The sequence below is a fragment of the Lepisma saccharinum genome, chromosome 1 (assembly GCF_977018435.1).
Source record: "Lepisma saccharinum chromosome 1, izLepSacc3.1, whole genome shotgun sequence".
NCBI classification, from domain to species: domain Eukaryota; kingdom Metazoa; phylum Arthropoda; class Insecta; order Zygentoma; family Lepismatidae; genus Lepisma; species Lepisma saccharinum.
The window spans coordinates 82401351-82426215 of record NC_139229.1 but is presented as its reverse complement, the minus strand read 5'-3'; the positions used below and the strand labels follow the sequence as shown (position 1 = coordinate 82426215).

Here is a 24865-nt window from a genome sequence, read left to right as displayed (position 1 = left end):
AAAAAGACTCAAAATAAGAAAACAAATTTAATATTTTTCATCTTTTGGTTCACTTTAAAGACAAATTAGACTTCAATGAAGATATTTTTATGAGATATCGACCAGCCATATTGTCAATAGGTTTCTAAAGATCTCGTATCATTTGTCACGAAGAAAGTCTCAAGATACCCTAATGATAATTATTTTAGCAAAGCATTACTTTCGTAGGTCATCCTGAGCAGCAGCGACCCTGCGCACCTTCCCAAGAGTTTCGCCTACGAGTATTTACAGGACTGGTTGGGTAAAGGGCTCCTCACAAGCACAGGTGAGGGACGTCAGGTAGAAAAACTTCGTTTAGGAAAGCTGTGAAAGTTGGTGAGGTAACACACTATATATACATATTGGAAGACTCTTCCCAGAAAACTTAGAACACTTACCAGAGGTTATGTACAGTCAGGGACTGGATATTACTCGTACAATTAATATAACAGCAGTTCGTTGCAATATTTGAAGATGAAAATCAAAATAAGTGCAAAATACAGTAGTACTGCTTTGACTAAGGTATTGCAAGTAATATAAAACATCAATTATAATTTTAATTTCGAATTTTTAAGAAGGTTGTACTGTACATCTTCTCTATATATGAAAATGTATGTATGTATGTATGTTTGTTGCAGCATAACTCTCGAACGCCTGGAGCAATTTCAACCAAACTTGGTACATATATGACTTACAATCTGGAAAGAAATACTGTGGGGGGTAAGACACCCCGGTACCCTAGGGGTGGGGGTATGAAGGGGTGACATGTAAAAATAATCGAAAACGACCGATATTAGTGTGGAATCCATAGATTTCGGGGTCGCTAAGATGAATAGTGACACTCCCAATGCCGTTCAATTTATTTATTCTTGCTTCTGGAGGTGAAACTAAAATTTTTGTTTATAATCAAGTTTTGAGTTAAATTAATATTATAGTGAATTTGTAAAAGATTTTACTTTATAATTTGTATACTATACTTATACTTTTAAATACCTGTAAATAAAATTAACACTATAGTTAGAATTCATTATTTTCCTGTCTAATAGAAGATTGGGATAAATAAATAACCGGGCAACGCCGGGTAATATCTAGCTAGTTGTAGATAAAATAATAACCCACAGCCCTTGAGAGGGCCTTGGCTTACCTACCGACTGCTGGTCTCCCTCCCACACTGTTCCTCCGTCACCTGTTATAGCGTGGAGATCTTAGACCAGTATTGGGGTGTCGGGTGGTCAGCCCGACAAACCCCCAGCCGTTGTAGGTTTTCTCGACCGGGTTACCGCTCACTCTGTCGGAGCTCCCCAATTTCCTCACGATGGTGGGTTGCCACCGACCGGCCCTATACGTAGGCCGAATAAATTCCGACCAGAGCCGGATTCGAACTTACGCCGTCCCGCAGCGAACGATCTCAAGACGAGTGAACGCCTTAACCCGCTCGACTACGGAGGAGGACTGTAGATAAAATAGCGGAAGTATATTGTCAAAAGTTTGAGAAACTTATATTCATTGCGTACATAAATTAAGTTACAAAAAGATGTGTATATATTATATATAATAAAAATAATACATTTTCTTTGTTAAAGTAGGTGTATTTCGATCTCTAAGGCCGCTGTTACAACATGATGCAAAATAAAGTGTTGTTACAAATACAAAAAATAATATAAAATATAGAAACACTTAAATGTAAACTTAAGCAAAAAAATGTATAATGTTTAATGTGTTAATTTTTAGTAGGCCTACATATATAATTTATATCAGGTATGTATGTAAGAGAGTGTATAGAACAAAAGTAATTCAATGATAATAATAAATATTTTGCAGGTTATTCCAAAATTATATTCTTCATTTAGACCTAATTGGACAGATATCTTACGCAAAATTTGCTCCGGAATACCTATACTAATTTACTGTAACTAATGTTAATTACTCAAGATTACCACTCTAGGCTAGTGCATTAGAAATAAATAAATCTTCTGTTGATGGCGTTGAAGCTATCCCACTCGGTATAAGAAGTTGTTACTCAAGGTTTTCAAGTCTACAGTGGCTTCTTGCGTAGCTCAAATACAACGTTGAACTTCTTAAAAATGTAGTTTTCCAATAATTTATGGAAACTTCGATTTGAATTCTTGTATTCCATTGTTCAAAGGGATTTGCATTTCCTTGCTCCATTATTCCCAGGGTCCAAATGGCACCTCCACAGGAAGATCCTGACGCCGGCTTTCCACTTCAAAATCCTTCACGACTTCATGAGAACCATGGTCAGAAACAGCGACATTCTGGTGGAGAAACTGAGGACCAAAGCGGGGTCGGAAGCTTTCAACATTTCCCCCTTCCTTTCACACTGCGCACTAGACATAATGTGTGGTGGGTATCGGACACAAGCAGTCATCTCGGTGTAACAGTAAAGTTAGATAATTTAGAAAAGCTAGCGAGTTCTTTCTTCACACAGCACATATGAAATTCGGTTGTTATGACGTGTTAATGGCTCAAATCAACCAATTAAAAAATACAATTAAGATTTTTTTTGTCTATTCATTGTACCTATATAGAAGACAAAATCTGCCAAACTTCAGATTTTGGGGGCAGATATTGACTTTCAAAAAAGCAAAAATCCTAAAATTTTGCAACATTTTGAAATCTTTAAACAGCTGTAGATCAAAATCTATATGACCTAAAGAGCTTAAATTGGTGTCATTCTCCTCTGTTTTTAATGAACTTTAATTTGAAATGCAACATGACCGTGGTATTAGAATTTTGTGATTTTTAAACAACTAAAAAAAAGATTGAAAATTTCAAAAACACCACTTTTAATTTATTTTAGTGTATGTTTTAAAGACATCAATTCACCATTTGCTTGCAAAATTTCAGAATGAAACCGCAATAGGTTCCTATAAAAATTATTTTTTTTTATTATAATGTGTTTAAAATTGAGTTTTATGTATTATAAATTTCCTTTATAACTTATTACGGTGATGAATAGAGGTTTTATTTTTTATTGTTCCCTCTGCCTTGCTGGATGAGCACTTTGAACGTTTGACCCAAGACTTTTCCGAACTGTCCGAATTCAAGAACTGTCACGGCTGCAGCAACACAAGTTTTCCATCTGTCCCTATCCTGGGCAAGGTCAATCCAATCTTTTCCATCCTTACCGATTTCCTTTAGGTCCATCTCAACGTTATCTCTTATTTTCGTCTTGACCTTCCTACAGGTCTCTTACCATCAGGTTTTCCAATAATAATCCTGTAAACTCTTCTTTCCTCTCCCATTCGTGCCACGTGGTCTGTCCACCTAAGTCTTCTTCATTTAATTGTCTTCGCGATTACCCTACATGTAGAAAAGCGTCGTTAGCGACGTTAGGTAAAATTAGAAGATGATAACGATTGTTTGATTGACTAGTCTTTCGCTGTGCTTTCAGAAAGTGCCATGGGGACATCCGTGAGTGCTCAGACAGACGGAGAATCCGAGTATGTCTCTGCAGTGTATGAGTAAGTACTTCTCTTAGAACTTGACAACTTTAACTTGGATCAACACATATAGATTATGGCATATTGAATGTAATAAGAATTTGGAACTGACCTGCACTTGTTACTGAACTAAGCACAAGAACCATTGATTAAAATTCCACACTGTTTGTAAATCAAGTTCATTCCTAAAATGTATTATGGTTTTACTTTGATTTTGATTTAAATTGATATCGTTATTAGGCGTCGTTTTTCCGTCACTTTTGGCTAATCGCGATACTGAGGATGAATGGTTGTTTATTGATTCGGTTTATTTCACTTTGCATTTCTGCTACTTTTGGCTAATCGCGAAGATGAGGATGAGTGATATGATGAAATTTATGAAGGGACACTCACAAAGAATATCCATGCCCAGGCCGGGATTCCAGCCCGAGACCCTTGGCGTCGTAGTGCGCTGTGCTAACCACTACGCCACGAAGGTCAGCAATAATGGATTTGCAAATGTAAAACGTTTCAACATTCTATTTTTAGTTCTCCTATATCGCTTACTTTTTCGAGCGTATTTATTGGAATGGATTATTTATTTGCATTTTTATGAAATTACTTTTCCAGGATGAGCAACATTGTCCAGGACCGGATTTTCCAGCCATGGCTATTCTTCTCCTGGATATTCTACCGAAGCTCCCTGGGGAAGAGACAGGGGAAATGCCTGGAAATTCTCCACGGCTTCTCCAAGCAGGTAAGGCAATCAGAGTTCTTACCAACAAGGAAAGGGTAGCAGAAACCGCACGACGAAACGTGACAGAAAAGCTGAGATTAATAAATTTCCTCTCCTTCTACTTTCAGAGTTACAACTACAAAGTTGAATCATAAAAGTGTTCATTTAAAATCATTGACAATATTTGTCTTGCAGAATATATTGAGATTATTGTTAAGGTATTAATTTTGGACATTGAACAATACCATACGTAAAACATTGTAATTCACTCATAGTACTTTGCACAGGAGTAAGAATTGCAAAATGTATTCAGTTGAAACAGAAAACTTTGGCGTAAGACAATTATATTAAAATTCTTGAACGTTATAGCCTATGCTTGAATGAAGGAAAAATAGCTTGAATCATTAAAACACAAAATATAATTTTTATAATTTATGATACTTTTTGGCAGACAATACAGGTAACATAATAGTAAAAATCAAGAGGCAGTGCTCTTCACGAAAACGGTTTATTTTCAGGATAAATTGCAAGTTTTTAACAACGGCGAGTTTCTCCTTACTGTAGCAATGCGTTTCTCTTAGTCATGGTTCATTGACATAAAGTATAGCGTTTCGTTTCATTATAGGTAATAAAGGAAAGGAGGCGGAATATGAAGATTGTTGCGGAACAAAAACAAGAAGCAAGTGACAACGATGTGTCAGGAGGTACGTGCGCCTAACATGCTTGTTTGCTTCCATAACCACGTATATTCAATATGTTATGATGACATTAACTACAAAACCTTTCATAGAGAGCACACATTCGGCCAACTCATAAGAATGACAACAATATGTACACATATGCACATCTCTTTCTCTAAACTGGGTGTACATGCGCTCTCAAATGTCACGCAGTACCACCCTGGACTGCTTTCTTGCCGACTAACGAGGCTCTGGTGCCTGAACCCACAACCAGAATAATCCTCTGTGGTGCATGTCTTGTGGCATGTCCATGTGTGTTCATCTCATCACCTTACATCATCGGCCAAAAACAGCCGAAGTATTTTTTTTTTTAAATACTCATTTAATCAAGAAGATCAATATTCCTCTGTGAACCATTGTCTTTTTCCAGGTAAAAAGCGCTTGGCTTTCCTGGACCTTCTGTTGGATGCCTCTGAGGACGGGGCCCTGCTTTCAGAGGAAGAGATACGGGAGGAGGTCGATACGTTCATGTTTGAGGTACGAAGTGATATTGTATCTAGATACACGATATGATATTTGTTTGTAGGAAAATAATCTTCATTTTCATCACTCATATATGTAGCTCGTCGGACATATAATGGGTGGATAACGATTGACAGAGCAAGGGAAATGAACGAGATTAGTAAACTGAAAACTGATCATTCTAATAACTCTAATAAATAATAAACCTTAACAAAGGGCTAATAGTAATTTATGTAAAACTTGGAGAAGATAAGTATTCTACAATACATTATAATAATACACTCTTCGTTTCAGGGTCACGACACAACCACGTCAGCCATCAACTGGTGCCTCCTTATGCTGGGATGCCACCACGAGATTCAAGTAAGCCAGTTTTAAATAGAGAGCTTTCAGACCGAAGCGACAGTCGACAGGGGACAAGCGACACGGGGGTTTCGCACCGAAGTTACAAGCGACAATGCTGTAAACAAGGATTCACCGCACATATACGCCGCTACCAACAGACCGAGGCAACACGCCATTGAGAAGACGGCCCTCTTTGAGATACACGAAAGCGACACGTGACACGTTGCATTGATTACTAAGGGTTCGCTTCCAAGCGGAACATGTAGGTTTTCGCTTGTCCCGTGTCGCTTTGGTCTGAAAGCTTCCTTACAAAGGTAAGTTTGTATCCTCGCATCGAAGTTAATGAGTCGTATTGATTCTGTTGCTTTTTCCAGGCCGAAATTTATTAAATAGGATTACAAAGTACCACTATGTAATGTAGAAAAATTAGTCCTTCGGAAACACACCAGTTTGTACAGGAAGTGCAAGCAATATTAATATGTAGGCTACTATAGCAGGAGAGGTTCAATCGAGAGTGGAACGGTAACTGCACCTCTGTTGTAAGAAAAAAAAATCTTACTTAAGACATATTTTTTTTGTTTTTTGTTGTTTTGCTTTTCAAGTACAGTATTTTCACTATCATCTGCCAACACCGGCGACATTATTGTAGTTGATAATAACAGATCAAGCAAGCATAGGCGTACGCAGACCCTTCGATTAGGGGGGAGGGGCGGGGGGCAAAAACCTTGATGAAAGTTCAGTCGGAAAAGATAACTCTCATTTCATCTCATTGTTTTAGTTTTATTGTATTGATATATATATATATATATATATATATATATATATATATATATATATATATATATATATATATATATTAAATGCAGCAACATAGAAGTGGCATAACTGACGAATAAAGCATGTGAGACTGTTAATAACAAGAAATTTGCCAGAGAACGAAGTTCAATTACATGTGAAATAATGCACCCCCCAGTTGTTTTAAACTTTCATCGGCTTGAAATTTAATTTTCTTTAAGAGTATAATATCGTTTAATAACGACGATAAGATTCCACTACCCTAAATTCCTAGGTGAAAGTATAATAAATAATATAGGGACATGGACGTCTGGAAGGTTGTCAAGAATGGCCACACCTCGCCCTTAGAAAACGAATGTCAACCTAAAGTATATATTTCACACGTATAATTTCATTTCAGTCACACTCATTTACATTAATTATTATAATGGAGATGCATGAATGTGATAATTTCAAATTCAAAGTGGTGTTCTTTGAGCGGGCAACACTATTATCAGGATAATTTGCCCTATGGAAAAATATCTTTCTTTCCCCTCCGTGGGAAAAAAAATTACCGACGTCCATGATTAGGAGGGCAATTGCCCCCTCCCTATCCCCCGTGCGCACGCCTATGCAAGCAAGTACATTTCGTGGAAAGTAACCGTTACTGAGGTATTGGCAGATGATTAAGTTCAGAAATGGTACTTGGGGCAGCAATTATTACATTCCCGGTCTTTGTACGAATTAACTTGCTTACGTATGTATGTTTGACTACCTGAAGGATAGAGCCTTGCGTCATTACAGGAAAAAGTTGCGGAGGAGTTGTGCAACATTTTTGAGGGTTCCGATCGCCAGACGACGTTCGCAGATCTCTCGAAGATGAAGTACTTGGAGCAGTGCATCAAGGAGACCCTGAGGCTGTACCCCAGCGTCCCTACGATCGCCAGGAAGATACGAGGGGACATCGCGTTTGGTAAGCAGCTTCACTCTCGCAATAAGAGGAGGTTAAATATCCAAATAAATATTTTAAATTGTTCATGTAACTTTGATGTTATTAGGTTGTATAGGAAAGAGGTTCGTGATTGTATTAGAAAGGGGCAGTAATTAATAGTAGTCCTAAGTAAGTTCTCAATTCAGTTTGTAATTGATGATGTTGGATCAAATGATGAAAATAGGCTTGTGATCATTATCAGGTTTTACTCTTTGTAATATTAGATTTTATTGTGTTATAAAAATGTAATGTTTTATTAAATAATAAAAATATATAATAACCCGTGGCGCAACAGCCCGTGAGGGCAAGGACCTACCTACCGAGTGCTGGCCTCACTCCCACGAAAAGTTTTGCTATAAATGTAATAATTAATAATTATAAATAATAAGTAGGTTAATAAAAATGTTAAAAAGAGGATAATTCAATTTAATGGGCATATTTGTGGAATTTAAAAGGATTTTTATAATAGTTTAGGACTGACATTCCTATGTTATAGATAACTTTTTCATCAGAACTAGTTGTTAAATTACTATTTGTTCATTATTTCTTGCACAGGAGTTCAAAGTATTAACTAACTAACTAACTCTCTAGCCTTCCTAAACCCGAAGTTTCTTGCCTATCTTGAGCAAGATCTATATACTCTTTTCCATCCCTACCGATTTCCTTTAGGTCCATCTCAACGTTGTCCCTCCATCTTCGTCTTAGCCTTCCTACAGGTCTCTTACCATCAGGTTTCCCTGTGTACTCCTCTTTCCTCTCCCATTCGTGCCACATGGCCTGCCCACCTAAGTCTTCTTGATTTAATCATTCTAATAATATCTGGACATGAATACAAATGATGCAGTTCTAAATTATGTAACCTTCTCCACTCACCTGTCTCCTCATCCCATTTAGGTCCAAATATTTTCCTAAGGATCTTATTTTCAAATACTCTCAATTTATGTTCCTCTTTCAATGTAAGGTACCAAGTTTCACACCTATAATACTACACGCAAAATTACTGTTTTGTATATTTTAACTTTTAGTTTTTTTAGTTATTAGACGAGAAGACAAAAGTTTATGAAGAGAGAAGTAACATGCATTTCCTGAATTAAGCCTATTTTTTATTTCCACTTTAATATAATTTTAATTTGTAATGAAGTAATAACAAAATATATTTTTTGTATCTAAATTCTCATGTGCTTCATCGCATCGTCTCGTCGTTATAACGTCCGAAGGTAGGAAAGTAATGTAAAAAGATCGAAAATCATTGAAAATAATAATAATAATCGTCTTCATAATTTTTTTCTCAATTTTTGCTCAACAATCTACATCAACCGAGTATCTTGTATAGCACTTTCTCGTTTTCTTTTATTGCAGGGCCATACACTGTTTCCGCCGGAGGGATAATCGCCATTCCGATATTCTGCGTCCATCGTAACTCAGATATCTTTCCAAACCCGGAGGAATTCAACCCTGATCACTTTCTACCCGAGCGGGTCCAAGGTCGACACCCGTATTCCTACATTCCCTTCAGCGCTGGACCAAGGAACTGCATAGGTACAGTCAGATCCATAAATACATTTACACTATTGTCACGAAATTTCACAAATGAGTAAGTCTTAAATCACGCAATTTTCAGTTGATAATGAAGTTTTCGTGTCGGTGATATGTTCAACACATCACTAATATTTAAATCCAAGCCACATCCGTGGTAGCAAATATTGACTTAAGATTTTCCAGTATTTATAATTTACTTCTTCATTCAGATGGAAAATTCTGATGTTGGAGTAACGCAAAAACTGAAGGCCATGTTTTGTAACTTCTGAAGTCACAACAACCAAACAAGAATCCCATGCAATTGAAACACATTTTCACTCAGACACCTTCGAATTTCCGTCACCAGGGAATTTCCTTTGGGTGAACAAAATATCTTCAGATGGATGTTGATTCTGTGGACGCGGGATTCCTCCTCTTTTTCTGACCGTTTTTTTATCTCTCCTATAGCTCTCTTTGTTTCTTTCACTCTCTCTTTCTGTTTTCCCTTTTCTCTCTTTCTTTTCTCATTTACCTCTTTTCCTTTCTCTCTCTCGTTTATCTTTTTTCCGTTTCCTTCCCCCTTTCCTCTCTTTCGCCTTTCCTTTTCTCTCTCGTTTATCTCATTTTCTTTCTTCTTCAGTTATCTTTTTCTATGCTTCCCTCTTTTCTCTCTTTCGCGCTTTCATTTCTTCTTTCTATTTTCTCTTCTACTCTCTTCTCTCGCTCTGTTTGCATTTGTTATTTCTCTTTTCTTCCCCTCTCTTTCTGTGTATTTTGTATTTTATCCCTTTCGCTCTGTATGTGCGTGTACAAACTAACCGTCGTATTAAAATGCTTATTGCCGCTCTTTGAAAACTTCTCTTGCAGACTATTTAAGTGAGTAGAAAGGGGTGGCCTAACATTAGCCTTGTCTACTTCGTTGATTTGGTGCCAAGGAGTATATTTAGTGTCCACACAGTTTGTACTACAATGTGGTGTGTGGTGTATGATCACGTGGTGCGTGCTAACTATACCGCGTTTGTTACAACCTGTCCCGGTTCCCGCGCTAGGCGATCGCTGGCTTCTCTCCGTGCTGGGGAAAGTCAAAGCCAGGCAGCCAATTAAAATACGCAACGTCGGAACAGCGCCTACGTAAGCGCCTCTCTTCTGGCTTCCATTCGCTCCTCGCTGCTCAGCAGACGATTTTTTCCTCGTTTCTCATTGGCACCGAAACTGTCGAGCGATCCTTAGCGCGGGAAACGGGACAGGTTCTACCAAACGCGGTATAATCAAGAACGTTTAAAGCAGCAGACAGACATTTGTTGAATCTTCTGAACTTGAACACCTCTTAACGTCTACTTGGTTGAACGTTATTTCCTTGCACCAGCCTGACACCGGGATACACTTGCACTACACCTATGGTCAAAAAGTGTAGCGAACTAGACGGGGCTACTATTTTACGACGGGCTACAGCCCGCTCGGTGTGGTAATTAAATACTTTATGCGGATTATGCCATGATCTGAAGGAGACGTGCCATTGGGGGATGGACACTCCTGTTAGCCCCGGTGGTAGGTTGTCCTTCCCACTTTTAACGTTTACTTCTTTCTTTAACGAGCTCTTGAAGGGTAACAACCGATTCAAAGTTTACAGCAAGGGTGAACAAAGTGTTTCACGGTGACATATACATTTCCATGCTTCTCTGCAGGTCAAAAGTTCGCCATGATGGAGCTGAAGACCGTGATCTCGAGCGTCCTGAGGAACTTCCGCATGGAGTCTGCGCAGGAGAAGAACCACGTCCAGCTGAACCCGGAACTGGTTCTCCGACCGAAAGGCGGAATTCTCGTCAAGTTGTCGGCAAGAAAGTGGGATCGACTGCATCTTTCTGGTACGGATGAATAATACAATTACGCGACTAAAAATGGTAAAGTGCACACGCTTTCGCGTGAGGGACAAAAGGCAATTTTGAGTTTTTGCGTTCATATATCTATCCCACCGGTTTCTGTGCCGTTGCCAATTTTATGATCATTTTCAGTTAAGTTCTCGTTAGTTAAAATTGTTTCACTTCTACATAAATGCAATTCAAATAATTTTTACGTTAGTTGCTAATTTGCACGAGCCTTCCATGTATTTTGAGTCAAGGGGAAATTCCATAAACACTATTTCCTATAGAATTGCCACTCAATGAGGTTCAAAAAAATTGTATTTCATAAAAGTGTGTTACCTTGGCAAACGTAACAAGAAAAACAGGTGAGTGTTTGAAGTATGATTTTCAGAACTGTACGCACTCTGAAATTTAAAAAAGTTACCAGAAGAAATATCTGTTTTTTTTGTTGTTTTTTTAGTTGTTTTTTTTAGATTTATTTATTGAGCTCAGCAGGTACATATCTAATATAGAGTTCATAAATATAGTGGGCCTCTCCCATGGGGCAGTGGTAGCGTCATTGCCTTGTAATCAATGGTTCCCGGGTTCGATACCCGGTGGAGGCACAAGTGGTTCGGATCCCACTTTAAACTGTAGGTCCAGTCCCGATTAGCCTTACTGTGCATAAAGTCGACTTAAAACAGCAACTCATAAATATAGTAAAGCCTCCCCGATGGCGCAGTGGTAGCGTCGTCGCCTTGTAATCAAGGGGTCCCGGGTTCGATACCCGGTGGAGGCACAAGTGGTTCGGATCCCACTTTAAACTGTAGGTCCAGTCCCGATTAGCCTTACTGTGCATAAAGTGGACTTAAAACAGCAACTCATAAATATAGTAAATATATTTTCCTGTATTTTTCTATGATGTTTCTGTGCCTGCAGCTTCAGCATACGATTTCATCAACGTATTGCATGTTTATAGGTAAGTGTTACGTTCATAGACAAGATATCAATGGTTGATCGAATTAGATTATTTTACGTCACATTTCTTCCTTCTTTGGCTAATCGCGACGATGTGGATGAGTGATGATGTGATAAAATTGATGCAGTTATACTTATAATGAGCACCCGTGCCCGGACCGGTGTTGGAGTGGTAACCACTCCACCACGGGGGTCAAAGCTACATGTCAGTGGTCTAAGGTAAAATGGATTTGTAATACATAGGGCGACATTTTGTCCGATCCTCCTGATTTATTAGGTTTTAGGTTTTCATTTGCATTTTTATGCCAGAAATTCCTGTTTATACAATATTAAGAATGCCTAAAGCTTCATGTTGTTTATGCGTCGGCAGTATTTGTATTTCATATTTAGGGGGATTCTTTTATACACCGACTGAATTTAAGTCTGACAACACTTTATCTTTGAACTTGCTGTTCTTCATTGTTTTATTTGTAACAAAAACCAAAACTGGATGCTGCACGAATTATTTCCTTTTCTAACTACCGTATTTGCCGGGGTATAAGACGCACTTTTACCTTTAAAAATAGGTCTGAAAAACAGGGTGCGTCTTATAAATCGATAGTCAGTTTCCGAAAATTTTGACGTTTTCTTTCTTGCTTCCTTGGCCTTGCAGTGTGTGACGAGGAAGATTAAAATGTTTTCTTTCCTAGTTATATTAGGTAAGTAATTTGTTGAAGTAGACATTCATATTACTTTATATTTGAAATATTGTACATTAATTATAAATTCAGTGATAAAACTTTTTCCTAAAAATGTGTACAAAATAGGAATGCATCCTATACGTCGGCAAATACGGTGATTTATGATGCCATCAGTGGCATCGAATGTATCTTCCCTGTCATTTCCACTTCTTGTATAAACTGAGAAGTATTGTGGGCCACTAAGCGGTCGAATTACGATCTCGCGACTTAAGGATCCCGGGTTCGATTCCTAACTTAAGCATGAGTATTTGATTATGAATGTCCCTTCATCTATTTGATCTAAATGTCATAAATCCTCATTGTTGCGATTAGGCCAGAGAAGAAGGACAAATAAATGTCAAAGAATGCCAAGGTTGAATTAGTTCCACGTAAACAAACATTCCTGTCGGCAAGCGTAACGAATATATACGAATATATATCTACCGAGTCAGTAGGCAAGCAAGCTTATACACTCAACCTTACGCCTTACGAAGAGAGGGGGGGGGGGGGTGCAAGCGTTACGTATCTCACGACCAGAAACTGACTGCTTGTGGCTCTGCGAGATGCAACACCAAATCTGCCATCCCTACACGAAGTTAACTTGAATTGCACTTCTTTATACTTTACAGTAGTAGAAACAACGAATTCAAAATCATAGGTACGACAGCAAATTGGCTACTATATACAGTATATCCTTTGAAAGGTGATTTGCTTTATTTTACTTCGCTTTTTGTACCACTTTTGGCGAATTTGCGAAGATGGGAATGAGTGATGACTTGATTAAATTGATGAATGGACACTAACAAATATCCATATCCGACCGAGCCGGGATTCGAACCCGGAACCCTTGGCGTCGTAGAGCGATGTGCTAACCACTCCGCCACGGGGACCGGTATGTTTCCTTTTCAAAGGTAGTACAGAGATAAACTCATAAGGAACAAAAGAGAAACCAAATACTATATCTAAGTCCCCATACCTAAGTTTAAAACCGTTAATTTCCGCTGCGATCCAACTGCCGTAAAAAAAAATGTCCTGGCCTTTTTAAAAGTAGTAACGGCCATAATATAGCTGCAATAATTATTGTAATTTGAATGATTTAGTCTTAAATAATATATTTATGGCATAACTATTGTGTACCGCTTTTATAAATTGACAGGTAGGCCGTTAAATTTTTAACTGTAAAATATTGCAAATTTTACGGTAACTTCTAACACTGTGCTGTAAAAAACGACCAGGACCGTTTTTAATGGATTAACGTACATTACATAGTTACCCTAATTAATGTAATTTTAATACTTCCGTTTTTTTTAAATAGCTATATATTTATAGTTATTATCTATTTTAATGCATGAAAAACTATTCAGATCTAAATAAAAAAACGGTAGCGTCGCGTTTTTGTAAATTAACAGGCAAATTGTTAACGGCAGGTAAACACAAAACCTCACCCGCCAAGACCTCGTTAGCCTGAAGGAATGTTGATTCCAGGTTGTACTGGGTGGAGATAAGGTACAATTTTGAATGCCGAAAGGCTCAGCGACTACACAGTGTTTCCTTTTCTCCCAAGATAATTCGTCACTTATATATACGTATATAAAAAAGATCAACCCTGGGAAATAGCGTGCAACAGTTGTTGCCAAAGTGTGAGTGAGACATGTAAAATCTCTCTGTATTTGAAATATGCGTTTATTTTTTAACTTTAGGCAAGCAACCTAAGCACACTAACTGAGCGTTGCAAGTATTAGATAGCCGGCACCCGTGGCACATCGCGCTGCAACGCCAGGGGTCCCGGGTTCGAATCCTGGCTTGGGCATGGACGATTGCGTTTAATTTCATCATATCATCACTTATCCCCCATCTTTGCAAATTAGCCAAAAGTGGCACAAGAAGCGAACTAAAATATATCAAAGCAAAGCAAAAGCAAGTGTTAGATAGGCCTACATTCTGACTTGCGCGCCGCGGAAAAATCTTGAAACTAGTGTTGCCCACGGGACGAGACGGGACAGGCTTTTAAAAATTCGAGACGAGACGAGATTGATCATGTGTCCCGAGACAAACGAATATTTTCGAGACGAGACAGCATTTCACAGCATTTCCACGAGACGAGACAGACCAAAGTCTCGTCTCGTGGGCAACACTACTTGAAACACTAAGGGCGTCATGAAATGAAAAGGTTTGGGAACCCCTGGCGTACACAATGAAGTTTTCCCTCCTCCCAATGGTCACAGGCTGCATACAATCGTGCAGGCGCATATGTAATCCAAAGAGCCAGTTCTGATCGAAATTTCATTGCCAAATTGTTGCGTAACGGAACCTGCTACGCATTTTCATCGGCCTAAGGACGAGGGAAAATGCGGAAAAGTAGAAGCAAGGCCAACCAGTTCCCAGTGGCCACAGAAAAGTTTTTTTTAAGAATAATCTCGCCCACCTTCACTTCGTCAGAAGTGTTCAGCACGTCTACAAGCGCCTGGAGAGGTTTACGAACGTTATGCGTGTTGAACACGGTCCTAAAAGCGCCTAAATGTTAGTTATGCATATATTTTGCAACTGTCCCCAGAGGAAGGCAGTTTTGTTGCAATAATTAAAGCAAATCGACATGTTTTGAGTTTTTGTTTTAAGTCCACTTTTATGCGCAGATGGGCTAATCGGAACTGGACTTACAGATTAAAGTGGGATCCGAACCATTATGCCTCCACCGGGTATTCGACCCGGGACCCTTCATTGCAGTCTATGTGTTAACATACAAAAACTCCCTGTGGAGGATCATGGCTCTTATTTGTGTGCTTGTTATTTCGCGTCGCTTCCTCCCACTTTTGGCTAATAACGACGATGATGAAGTTGATGAAAGGATGGATACTCACAAAGAACACCCACGGCACGTTTGGAACCCGTGAACTTCGGTAGCGAGATCGAAAGTCCACCACAGTGGTTCAGATCGCACTTTAAACTGTAGATCTGTTTTTAAAATTACACACCTATTTCTGGTTTTCGTGAAACTATAGCGAAAACTGTCTTATATAAGATGAACATGATTAGAATCTTTCTTAAAGAGAATTGTATTAACTTTAAAATGACACTAACAGAATTAAAATCCGATTAACAGTTTCGGAGTTACTCAACAGTAGAGAAATTAAGGTAGTGTTTTATGGTGGTTATGACAAGCGAAATGGGAGTCTGTGAGGTGTTGGTTTTCAAAGATAAATAAGCTGCATAAAAATTGGGTGTTGGTATCCGGAAGTAAAATACGCGCATTTTTTTTAGTAATTACGTAAAATCAACGGCAAAAATCCTGGAAAAATTATCCAGAAGCCAGAAAAAGGCCAGAATTGAAAATCAAAACAATATTTCCTGGTTTTAAGCGAAGGGAAACTGATTTTTGTCTTGTTTAGCTCTCCCCCTACTCTCTCCTCCCCCAAAACCTTACGTCTCAGCTTTCATTCCTGCTGGCGTTCAGAGACAAGCTACAATAGGCTCTAGCATGAAGAACGAAACAGCTGAGGAGCCTCCCCGATGGCGCAGTTTTAGCGTTGTCGCCTTGTTATCAAGGGGTCCCGGGTTCGATACCCGGTGGAGGCACATAGTGATTCGGGTCCCACTTTAGATTATAGGTCAAGTTCCGATTATCCTATCTGTGCATAAAGTGAACTTGTACTTCGTTACCTATCCTTATAAACTGCGATTTTGATATGTAACCAACATGTTTAAGACTTTAATTTTAGAAATTTGTTTAACCACAACACTTATGCCAAACTTCTTTTCTTTGAGTCACCCTTTTGTCAGGTTTAATAATAAGAAAATAGCGAGGTTCACCTTCCCCGTCACTGTTAACCGAACAGTACATATGAGCGACTGAAAAGGAAAAGACCTTCTGTACTCCCACTAGAAAGGGAAACTTTTGCATGGCTTGTGAATATTAAGTTATTTATAAACATTTTCTGTATTTAGCTCGCAGAGAAATGTTATGATGAAATAATGTCTGGTTTGATGTGGTACTATTGGAAGCAAATATCTGTTATTTGTGATTTCAAGTTCTGAAACAAAATTTTTGTTACACAAAACATCGAAATCTATTATTGTTGTTATTATTTTGGACGTTTTTGCTTTTTTGAGTGTGCATGCAACCGGTTCTTACAAATAAAAATTATGAAAGTAGTACGTATTTCGTGTGCCACTTGCATTTCAACGTAAATACCATGGACGTCCGCAGGATTTTTTCCAGGGAGGGGCAAGAAAGGTATTTTTTCCCAGGTCCAGGTGGAGCAAACAAGGCACATTTTCTCCAAAAAATAGTGTTGTTCCCTAAAAAAACATTGCTTAAATTTGAATTTATGATGTTCATGCAATAATTAACACATATTATTGTGGCTAAAATGAAATTATATGTGTGAAATACATAATTTTTGGTTGACTTTCGTATTCCAGGGGGGCCACGGCCCCCCTTGCCCCCCCTTCCGGACGCCCATGGTAACCACATAACGTAAAATGCATATGCACATTCAACGGCAAAGATAATGATAGGCAAATTATCCACCGCTATTTTCATTACTTTCTTATTCTACATCCTGTGTTGTTTTAAGGAATGAAACTATGTTGCTTCCAAGCAGGCATTGATCTCTGCTTATTGGAATCATTATTTCAATTCATTGTCATCATGTTGTGTAATTCAGACCGAAAGAAAATAGTGGTGGACAATTCGTCTACTGTTTCTTTCGCAGTTGGGTGTACGTATGTACATTTTCCTTATGGCTTTATTTTTTGTGTGATCGACTTTATTTCGTTAGGAGTGATAGATTAAATAGTGTTAATAATTTTACGTTGTTGGGTATAATGCTGATAGTTATTTTCGACTTTTTTGATCTGATTGTTATGGTTCCACGTTCTGTTAAGAGTGCCATGTTTTATGCGTTAACATCTGAGTGTTGTTTTTCTCGCATTTTAATGTGCACACAACGAGTTTTTACAAATTAAAACTATTTTGGTACGAGATAGGTTTTTACTGATCAAATATCTCGGTTATTTTTAGTTTCCACGCACTGAAACAAATTTTGTTACATAAAACTTTGAAATCTAGATTAAAAATTGACGTGATTCTCGAGGAGGTACAACCGGTCAAGGACCTTGATCTTTTAGTTCTGATATATGTAATGTCCAAGGACGTATTTGGGGGGTGCAGGGGGTCCGGATCCTCCCGAAAGAATTACCAAATACTAAAATAAAATCATGAAAATGTTCTTCTCAGCATATCTGTACTCGATTGTACTATAATCGATGATTATTTATTTCCTATGAACTCAGACCGAAAAATAGTATTATACTTGGATCATACTGCTTTGAAGGACAGTACAGAAGAAGATTTATGCACACTACTACTAATGATAGTCCTCCTCCGTAGTCGAGCGGGTTAAGGCGTTTACTCGTCTTGAGATCGTTCGCTGCGGGACGGCGTAGGTTCGAATCCGGCTCTGGTCGGAATTTATTCGGCCTACGTATAGGGCCGGTGGCAACCCACCATCGTGAGGAAATTGGGGAGCTCCGACTGAGTGAGCGTAACCCGGTCGAGAAGACCTACAACAACGGCTGGGGGTTCGTCGGGCTGATCACCCGTCACCCCAATACTGGTCTAAGACCTCCACGCTATAACAGGTGACGGAGGAACTGTGTGGGAGGGAGACCAGCAGTCGGTAGGTAAGCCAAGGCCGTTCAAGGGCTGTAGGTTTAGTTTAGTTTTACTACTAATTATAATTTGCATAAGATATTTATGAGGAACTTCACTTTTCGTCAATTGGATCTAACATTATTTTTTTATTATTTTATAAATATTCAATTCTTTATCTATTTGACATTAATTTCCTTGCATTTATTCAAATTTTGGCGATCTTAAGTACACGGAAGCTAGATAATAAATATATGATGTTATATCTATATTCTTATACCATTATTTACGTATTCGTGTAATAAAAAACAATATTGATAAATTTACATATTTAATTAATATTTAATTTAGTTATAATTTATTTTAATTTAAACATTATTATTATTATTTTGACACTTGGCTCGGATACCCAGAAATATATTTCTAGATACGTGCCTGGTAATGTCATGGAAAAAATACCTCCCCAAAACAGCCTAAATACTAATAGTCCTGTGGGGGAAGTATTTTTATCCATGACTGTACATTTACATATCGCCTTTGTACCTTTCTAAGTTTATCGGGACTTATAGGGAGAAAATAAACACAAAGATGTATTCTTGGATTAAGCTCTTTACATATAAACACTATTTATTAAGATTATTTTTTATTCAAAATTATAACATACAAAATTAGATTAGTGTTAACATAGATTCAGCTACTATCCGCGGTAGCAACGTCAAATACATACAACACCCTTTCCGCTCAAGGGTTACGAAGATACAAAAGGTGAACGAATACACGCACAAATATATTCTGTGGAAAAATACGTACTTATAGAAAATCTTCTGCCATCTCACTTCACTTCCTCTCCTCCACTCGCAGCCGGATGCCATCGTTCGATCTCAGAATCATCTCCGAGACCAGCGTGAGGTCTTCCAGTTTGTCCGAGGCCGACAGCTTGAACCGACGCAGTATGGCCGAAAGGAGGGCCTTTTCCTCCAACATGGCGAACTTCTGGCCTGAAAGAGGATCCCAAACAATATTTAGAAACATGGACGTCCGGAAGGGGGTCTAGGGGGTGCCTACGCGCCCCTGGAAAATGAATGTCCACCTAAAAAGGACACCTTGTCCCAAAAGGTGACAACTTTGACATCATTCAGCACACATTGTAATTGACATAGAGGAATATACTTTGTTGTGGGTGATACACAACCACATAAAGTTTTTCTTCTGAGGTACTGAATAAGATGGCGCACCACCGTACTGGGCCTTAGGCGTGAGAGATATCCTGAACAGGACATTCCCAGCACGTTGGATTGGAAGAGATGGTCCAATTGCCTGGCCTCCTAGATACCCCGACATTACACCCCTGGACTTCATTTTGTGGGGCTATGTCAAAGACACAGTGTACAGAACTCCTGTCACTGATCTCGTTGATTTGTAGGCCAGAATAAGAGCTGTCATTGGCACAGTTGACAGAGCTACAATAGAGAGGGTATGAACAGAGTTGGAATTTAGATTAGATGTTGTATGCGTCGCCAGAGGTGCACATGTTAAAGTGGATTAATACACAATAAAACTCCATGCTTTGGTAAATCAAATGGGGCATGGCATATTTCTTCATGTCAATTGTAAGTTCTGCTGTATGACATCAAAGTTGTAAAGTACCTTTAGGGACACCCTGTAGCATATTTCACATATAATTTCATCTCAGTCTCAGTAATTTATGTTAATTATTATAAGGACATTGAAGGAACATGATAATTTCAGACTGAAGCAGTGTTTTTTGAGCGGTATCACTATTATGGGGGAAAATATGCCTCCTTTGTCCCCCCTGGAAAAAATACCTTGCTTGCTCCTGCCTGGAAAAAATAATGCGAACGTACATTCTTCGAAATCACATTCAGTATTGAATGTCAACGCGTGTTGATGGTATATTTTCTCAGTACTTAAAGGCCTCGGTGATGAGCTTGTGAACCTTACGGAATTTGGACCGTATTTAAATTGGTCCGGAAAAAACGTTCCTGGCCCATGTTTAAAATGATCCGGAAAAAAGGTTCCTGGACCGAATTGAAATAATTTAAACATAAAAAAAGGTTCTTTTAGGTCCAGGACCCATTTAAGCTTGCTGATTTTCTCTCCTGGTCCTGAATTAAATTTATTTAAAATTCCTGGACCTTTAACAACCCTAAAAGAGGCAGAAAAGTGACCCAAAAAAACTGTAACCAGTAAGAAATTATTATTTTGGAATATACTGGAGGAATTTGATACTCAACGCTAAGTGCTTTGGGAGAAGATGACTGGTACAGTGGGATCCATGAGTATTACCGTGCAAATTGTCCATGACGATTTTCGTTAATTTTTCTCTTACATCCTATGTGTTTTTAAGCGATGGATTTTTATGTATGCTGGTGCAGAAGTTGTCAACAGCTTGTTTTGAGTTTTCTTTTAATTCGTGAAGCTCTTATTGGGTCAAATAAAGTGCATGAACATGGTGATGGACAATTTGCACGGTAATACTTTCGCATCCCACTGTACATATCTTAATAATGCTTAACTCTAGTCATCGTTAGTAATTTATCTGTTCCATTTTGAGAACTGATTTCCTAGCATCCGGACGAAGTAAAAACTATTATTTCGCATACGCTATTAAATTCCATACCTATGCAGTTCCTTGGCCCAGCGCTGAAGGGGATGTAGGCGTAAGGGTGGCGCCCCTTCACCCTCTCGGGGAGGAAGTTGTCGGGGTTGAAGTTGTCAGGGTTGGGGTAGATGTCCGGATTCCGGTGAACGTGGTAGATGTGCACTGCCAGGGTCGTTCCAGCAGGTATTGTGTAGTCGCCTGCGAAAGAGGAAAATGAGATTTTTAACTTCAAGAAACATTCTAAAAAATAACTTACTCCATCACTTCGTTGGAAACTTTATTGCCAAGATCATTTCTTGTTGCAAAAGAGAATATTTTGTTTTATCCTTGGTATAGCGAAGTGTCCAATTATACATTGTGTAATGTAAATATTCCTTTGTTTTTTGAGAGCTTCACACACCCCCTGTGTGAACTTCCTGTCTGGCATAATCTGAATATCGGATATCCGTATAAACCAAATATCGAACATCCGGATAATCCAGACAATTCGGATATCCAGATAATTCTGATAATTCAGTTATCAGAAGATCCGATATCCGGATATTTGAAATTCGGATAGAAAATTATCCGTTATCCGGTTATTTGAAATCCCGTTAGACTTACGTCTTTCCATCTGACATTTTTTCATAGGAGTTACTTGACGGGGGCAAGGGAGGGGCACTTGCCCTCCCCAAAATGCAGGTTTATTACAATCTATTGTAAGTTAATGGTACTTTTGTTACCTCCTCGGACCGAAGATGCAAAGTAATATTTATGATTTTACTCAAATTTAACAGTTATTTAGCTATATATATATTCCATTCTCCCTAAAGTTAAGCGTCAAGGTGGATTCTGCCTCCCAAAATATAGGTCTCAAGTTACGTCCATGGATTATGTGGCTGGTTTTCATGTTTCTATACATGAATTTATCACTCCCAAATCATAAGGTAATCCCACGTAATGTTTTATGCTTTCCCAAGCTTACGTTTAAACAGCTGATTGTCGCTGTATCACGCAGCAATATTGGAATTCCCCCCCCCCCCCCCTTGAGAGGAGCTTCGCCAAGACCCAAGGCCAAGACCAATCTGAGCTATGAATAACTGATCGTGGGCCAACTGGCGGCTGACCTGCATAGCTCCATCTGTCCACCAATCGTCTTCGGGGGTGTCCGCCTCGATGAGTGTCAATAATCTCAGTTGAGAAGTAAAAGCTGTAGGGTTAACATCGCTCTTGTGTTACAACGTTGCCAAGTGTACGTCTGTTTTTTTGTGAGTTGTTTATATTAGCTTGTTTGTACAGTGTTTGGGTGTTTTGTGCACTAGTTTTCAGTGCTTTGTGTACTATTTTACAACTTTTGTTCAGTAACGGCGCTGATCAACTCTCTCTCTCTCCCCCGTTTTACAGTACGTTTGGAAGGCACATGGTTCGGATTCCACTTTAAACTGTAGGTCCAGTCCCGATTAGCCTTACTGTGCATAAAGTGGACCTAAAACAGCAAAATCAATTAAACAATCAATTACAGTACGTTTGGCAACATGCTGCGTATCCGACGCTCATTTGTTTCTTCCCGCCAGCAACTTTCGGTGCCATGTGACACGAACATGCCCGATGTCAGTCGAAGAGAAATCAACTGATCGTTGATTGGTTGTTTCCCAGCCGCCAGCTAAAAATGCGAGCAGTATAGCGAGGTGCTTACCGATCTTAAACTCCTCTGTGGCCGTCCTTCCGATGAACGGGACACTGGGGAACATGCGGAGGGTCTCCTTGACGCATCGCTCGAGGTAAGGCATGTTGTTCAAGTCCTGCATCGAGGCTGGTCGGTCGGAATCTCCGAAGATCTCCTTCACTTCTTGGTAGGCTTTCTCCTGAAATCCACCCAGCAAAGAAGAATAAGCTCACGACATAAAGAATATACAAGAATTCATTATATTAAATCAGTATTAATAATAATTTTGTAAATAAACTTGCGTAACGCTCTTGAAAGATCAGAGCCTGCAAAACTGTCTATCATTGGGCAAAGCTTGGCCAGTAATCTATGACAATTTTCACTGTTAGTTAACTCGCAAGACCAGAGTTAGCCACTGTATTATTTCAAACAACCCCACTTTCGCTCGCGATACTGAACTAAAACTGACATTTAAAGCAGTGCTCGAAGTGAGGGGGATTCAGGGGGATGGTATCCTCCAGCTAGCAAAATTCTCACAAAGTATTCCCCAGCTGGCTCATTGCTACCATATTAACCCTCAGCTAACTCCAAAGCGTGTCAAAACATCCTTCCATCTAACACTTTACACTGATTTAAAGTAAGACGATGCCTTAAGTAGAAGTATGCTTCTAGATCTAGTACTGTAGTAGGATTTTTAAAAATTAATATAAAAAAGTTAAAGTTGTGCCCTGTGTCATAAAGACACATAAGCATTGTGGAGGTATGTTATGTTCGTACACATTCTCAATCTTGACCATAATGGAGGTGATGTGGTCAACCTGGGATCAGCCACGCCGGGAATCGAACCCGGGCTCCATTGTTTCTTTGAATATATTTCTTCATTCCATGGCTCACAAATGTACTGCTATTTGAAATGTACGATTGGCATTTTATATCCCAAAGCCTGAAAATTGCATTACAAATATTCGCAATCCATTATTTTTTGGGATATTAATAAAAATTATAGAGGGTTAATTTTACCTAGTAAAATCTCGGAAAACAAGACGAGAGTTCCCAGACTAACAAATGTCTTACCTGAACATCCGGGTTTCTGCCCAGAATATAGAGGGCCCAGCAGAGGGCGGTGGCTGTCGTGTCGTGGCCCTGGAAAGAGGAAGAGAAACACTATACTTGAAGGATGGCGCTTTGTTAACTACTTTCTGGCTCTGTCCGAGAGGTCCATAAAGCAGTCTTGAAGTATGTGGTCTTGTCGGAAGTAACGTCACCTAGTGCAGTTCGAAAGCGCCAAGTAAACGAGCAATCGAGCCCATAGCACGCAGCACGCGAGATTGCAGTCTTCTTTACTAGAGTTCTGCACTCGCTGTTCATTTGTTTGCAATCGTAGAAGACGAAAGCCAACCAAATGTTGGTTGTAGTTTTTCTAATGTGTAAAAATGTAATAATATGAACTCCTTAAAATGCTATGTGATTTCTAGGGTGAAAAACAAGTGTTTAAATTGAGGAAAACCATGTGCTCTTAGTTTTATCTACCGATCGTATTTGGCGCTGCAGTCGAAGTGCAATTCGAAAGATTTCCGCTTCCAGTCCAAGGCTTCACGACTGAACTGCGATAATGTTCTCGAAAAGTGTTCGCTTCAAATACAGTCTTGCACCTTTTGGACATTCATTACTTGAATGAGTGTGACCAAGAATTAGCCTCGATTTATTCAACGCAGTAAAGTAACGCAACAATTGGGATATTGCGATTTGTGCTGCATACTAAACTATCTGAATTAATATTAATACTTTGATTAAGACACTCACTTTAGATGGATATGGTATTGAAATTTTATCAGACAATCTTAACATATCTGCTTAAATTGTTCAATAAAAGAATGAGTTATGAATAAACAAGTATAATTCATAAATTCTGTCAAAGATATTTACGTAAAGAAATACGTATATAGCATTTCAGACTGCACAATGAATGAAAACTTACGCAGGGTGCATCCAAACTCAAGATTAATGTTCTAATCTACATCAAGCATGGTACAAATTCGTGAATATTACTCCATATGAGTTTACATAAGTAGGTGAAACAGGCGATCCTAGAACGGTCCCTCCCCTCTCTCCCCTCCCCCCTTTTTTTCGCGCGCAGTGTTGCCAGCTCCTCACTCGAAAAAATCAGCAAGGTTTTTGTTTTTGGGTATAAGCTAACCTAAAGCAAGGAGGTGGCAATCTTGCTTGAGGTATTTTCTTGCAGTGTTGCCAACTCCTCACTCGAAAAAATCACCAAGGTTTTTGTTTTTGGTCTAAAGTAACCTAAAGCAAGGAGGTGGCAATTTTGCTTGAGGCTTGCGTTACAGTGCATAAAGCAAGGTTGCCAACCCACTGGTACTTTTG

General features: G+C 38.9%; 2 protein-coding genes across 2 annotated transcripts in view; one reads left to right on the top strand and one right to left on the bottom strand.

Moving 5' to 3' along the window:
• The first annotated feature begins 213 nt into the window (after window positions 1-213).
• LOC145997109 (cytochrome P450 4C1-like) lies at window positions 214-11301 on the top strand. The gene is made up of 10 exons (XM_083133736.1): window positions 214-304; window positions 2197-2382; window positions 3434-3503; window positions 4092-4218; window positions 4823-4901; window positions 5308-5414; window positions 5694-5762; window positions 7323-7491; window positions 8869-9048; window positions 10713-11301. Exons 2-10 carry the CDS (start codon window positions 2265-2267, stop codon window positions 10904-10906), a joined length of 1113 nt encoding a protein of 370 aa, XP_082989862.1. The 5' UTR covers window positions 214-304; window positions 2197-2264; the 3' UTR covers window positions 10907-11301.
• A 7505-nt stretch (window positions 11302-18806) lies between these two features.
• LOC145984037 (uncharacterized) overlaps window positions 18807-24865 on the bottom strand; it is a 105009-nt gene continuing 98950 nt past the window's right edge. The window contains exons 22-25 of the mRNA XM_083117378.1: window positions 23558-23626; window positions 22514-22682; window positions 20857-21036; window positions 18807-19213 (exon numbers count right to left, since the gene is read on the bottom strand). Coding sequence (XP_082973504.1) covers window positions 19053-19213; window positions 20857-21036; window positions 22514-22682; window positions 23558-23626 — 579 coding nt within the window. The 3' untranslated portion in view covers window positions 18807-19052. The remainder of the gene's footprint in view (window positions 19214-20856; window positions 21037-22513; window positions 22683-23557; window positions 23627-24865) is intronic.

Excerpts from the sequence above, each read along its gene's own strand:
- LOC145997109 (XM_083133736.1), top strand. The coding sequence starts at position 2,265 with ATGAGAACCATGGTCAGAAACAGCGACATTCTGGTGGAGAAACTGAGG. Across the intron at positions 4,902-5,307 it reads TGACAACGATGTGTCAGGAG|GTAAAAAGCGCTTGGCTTTC; the intron begins GTACGTGCGCCT and ends GTCTTTTTCCAG. Across the intron at positions 5,415-5,693 it reads TCGATACGTTCATGTTTGAG|GGTCACGACACAACCACGTC; the intron begins GTACGAAGTGAT and ends TCTTCGTTTCAG.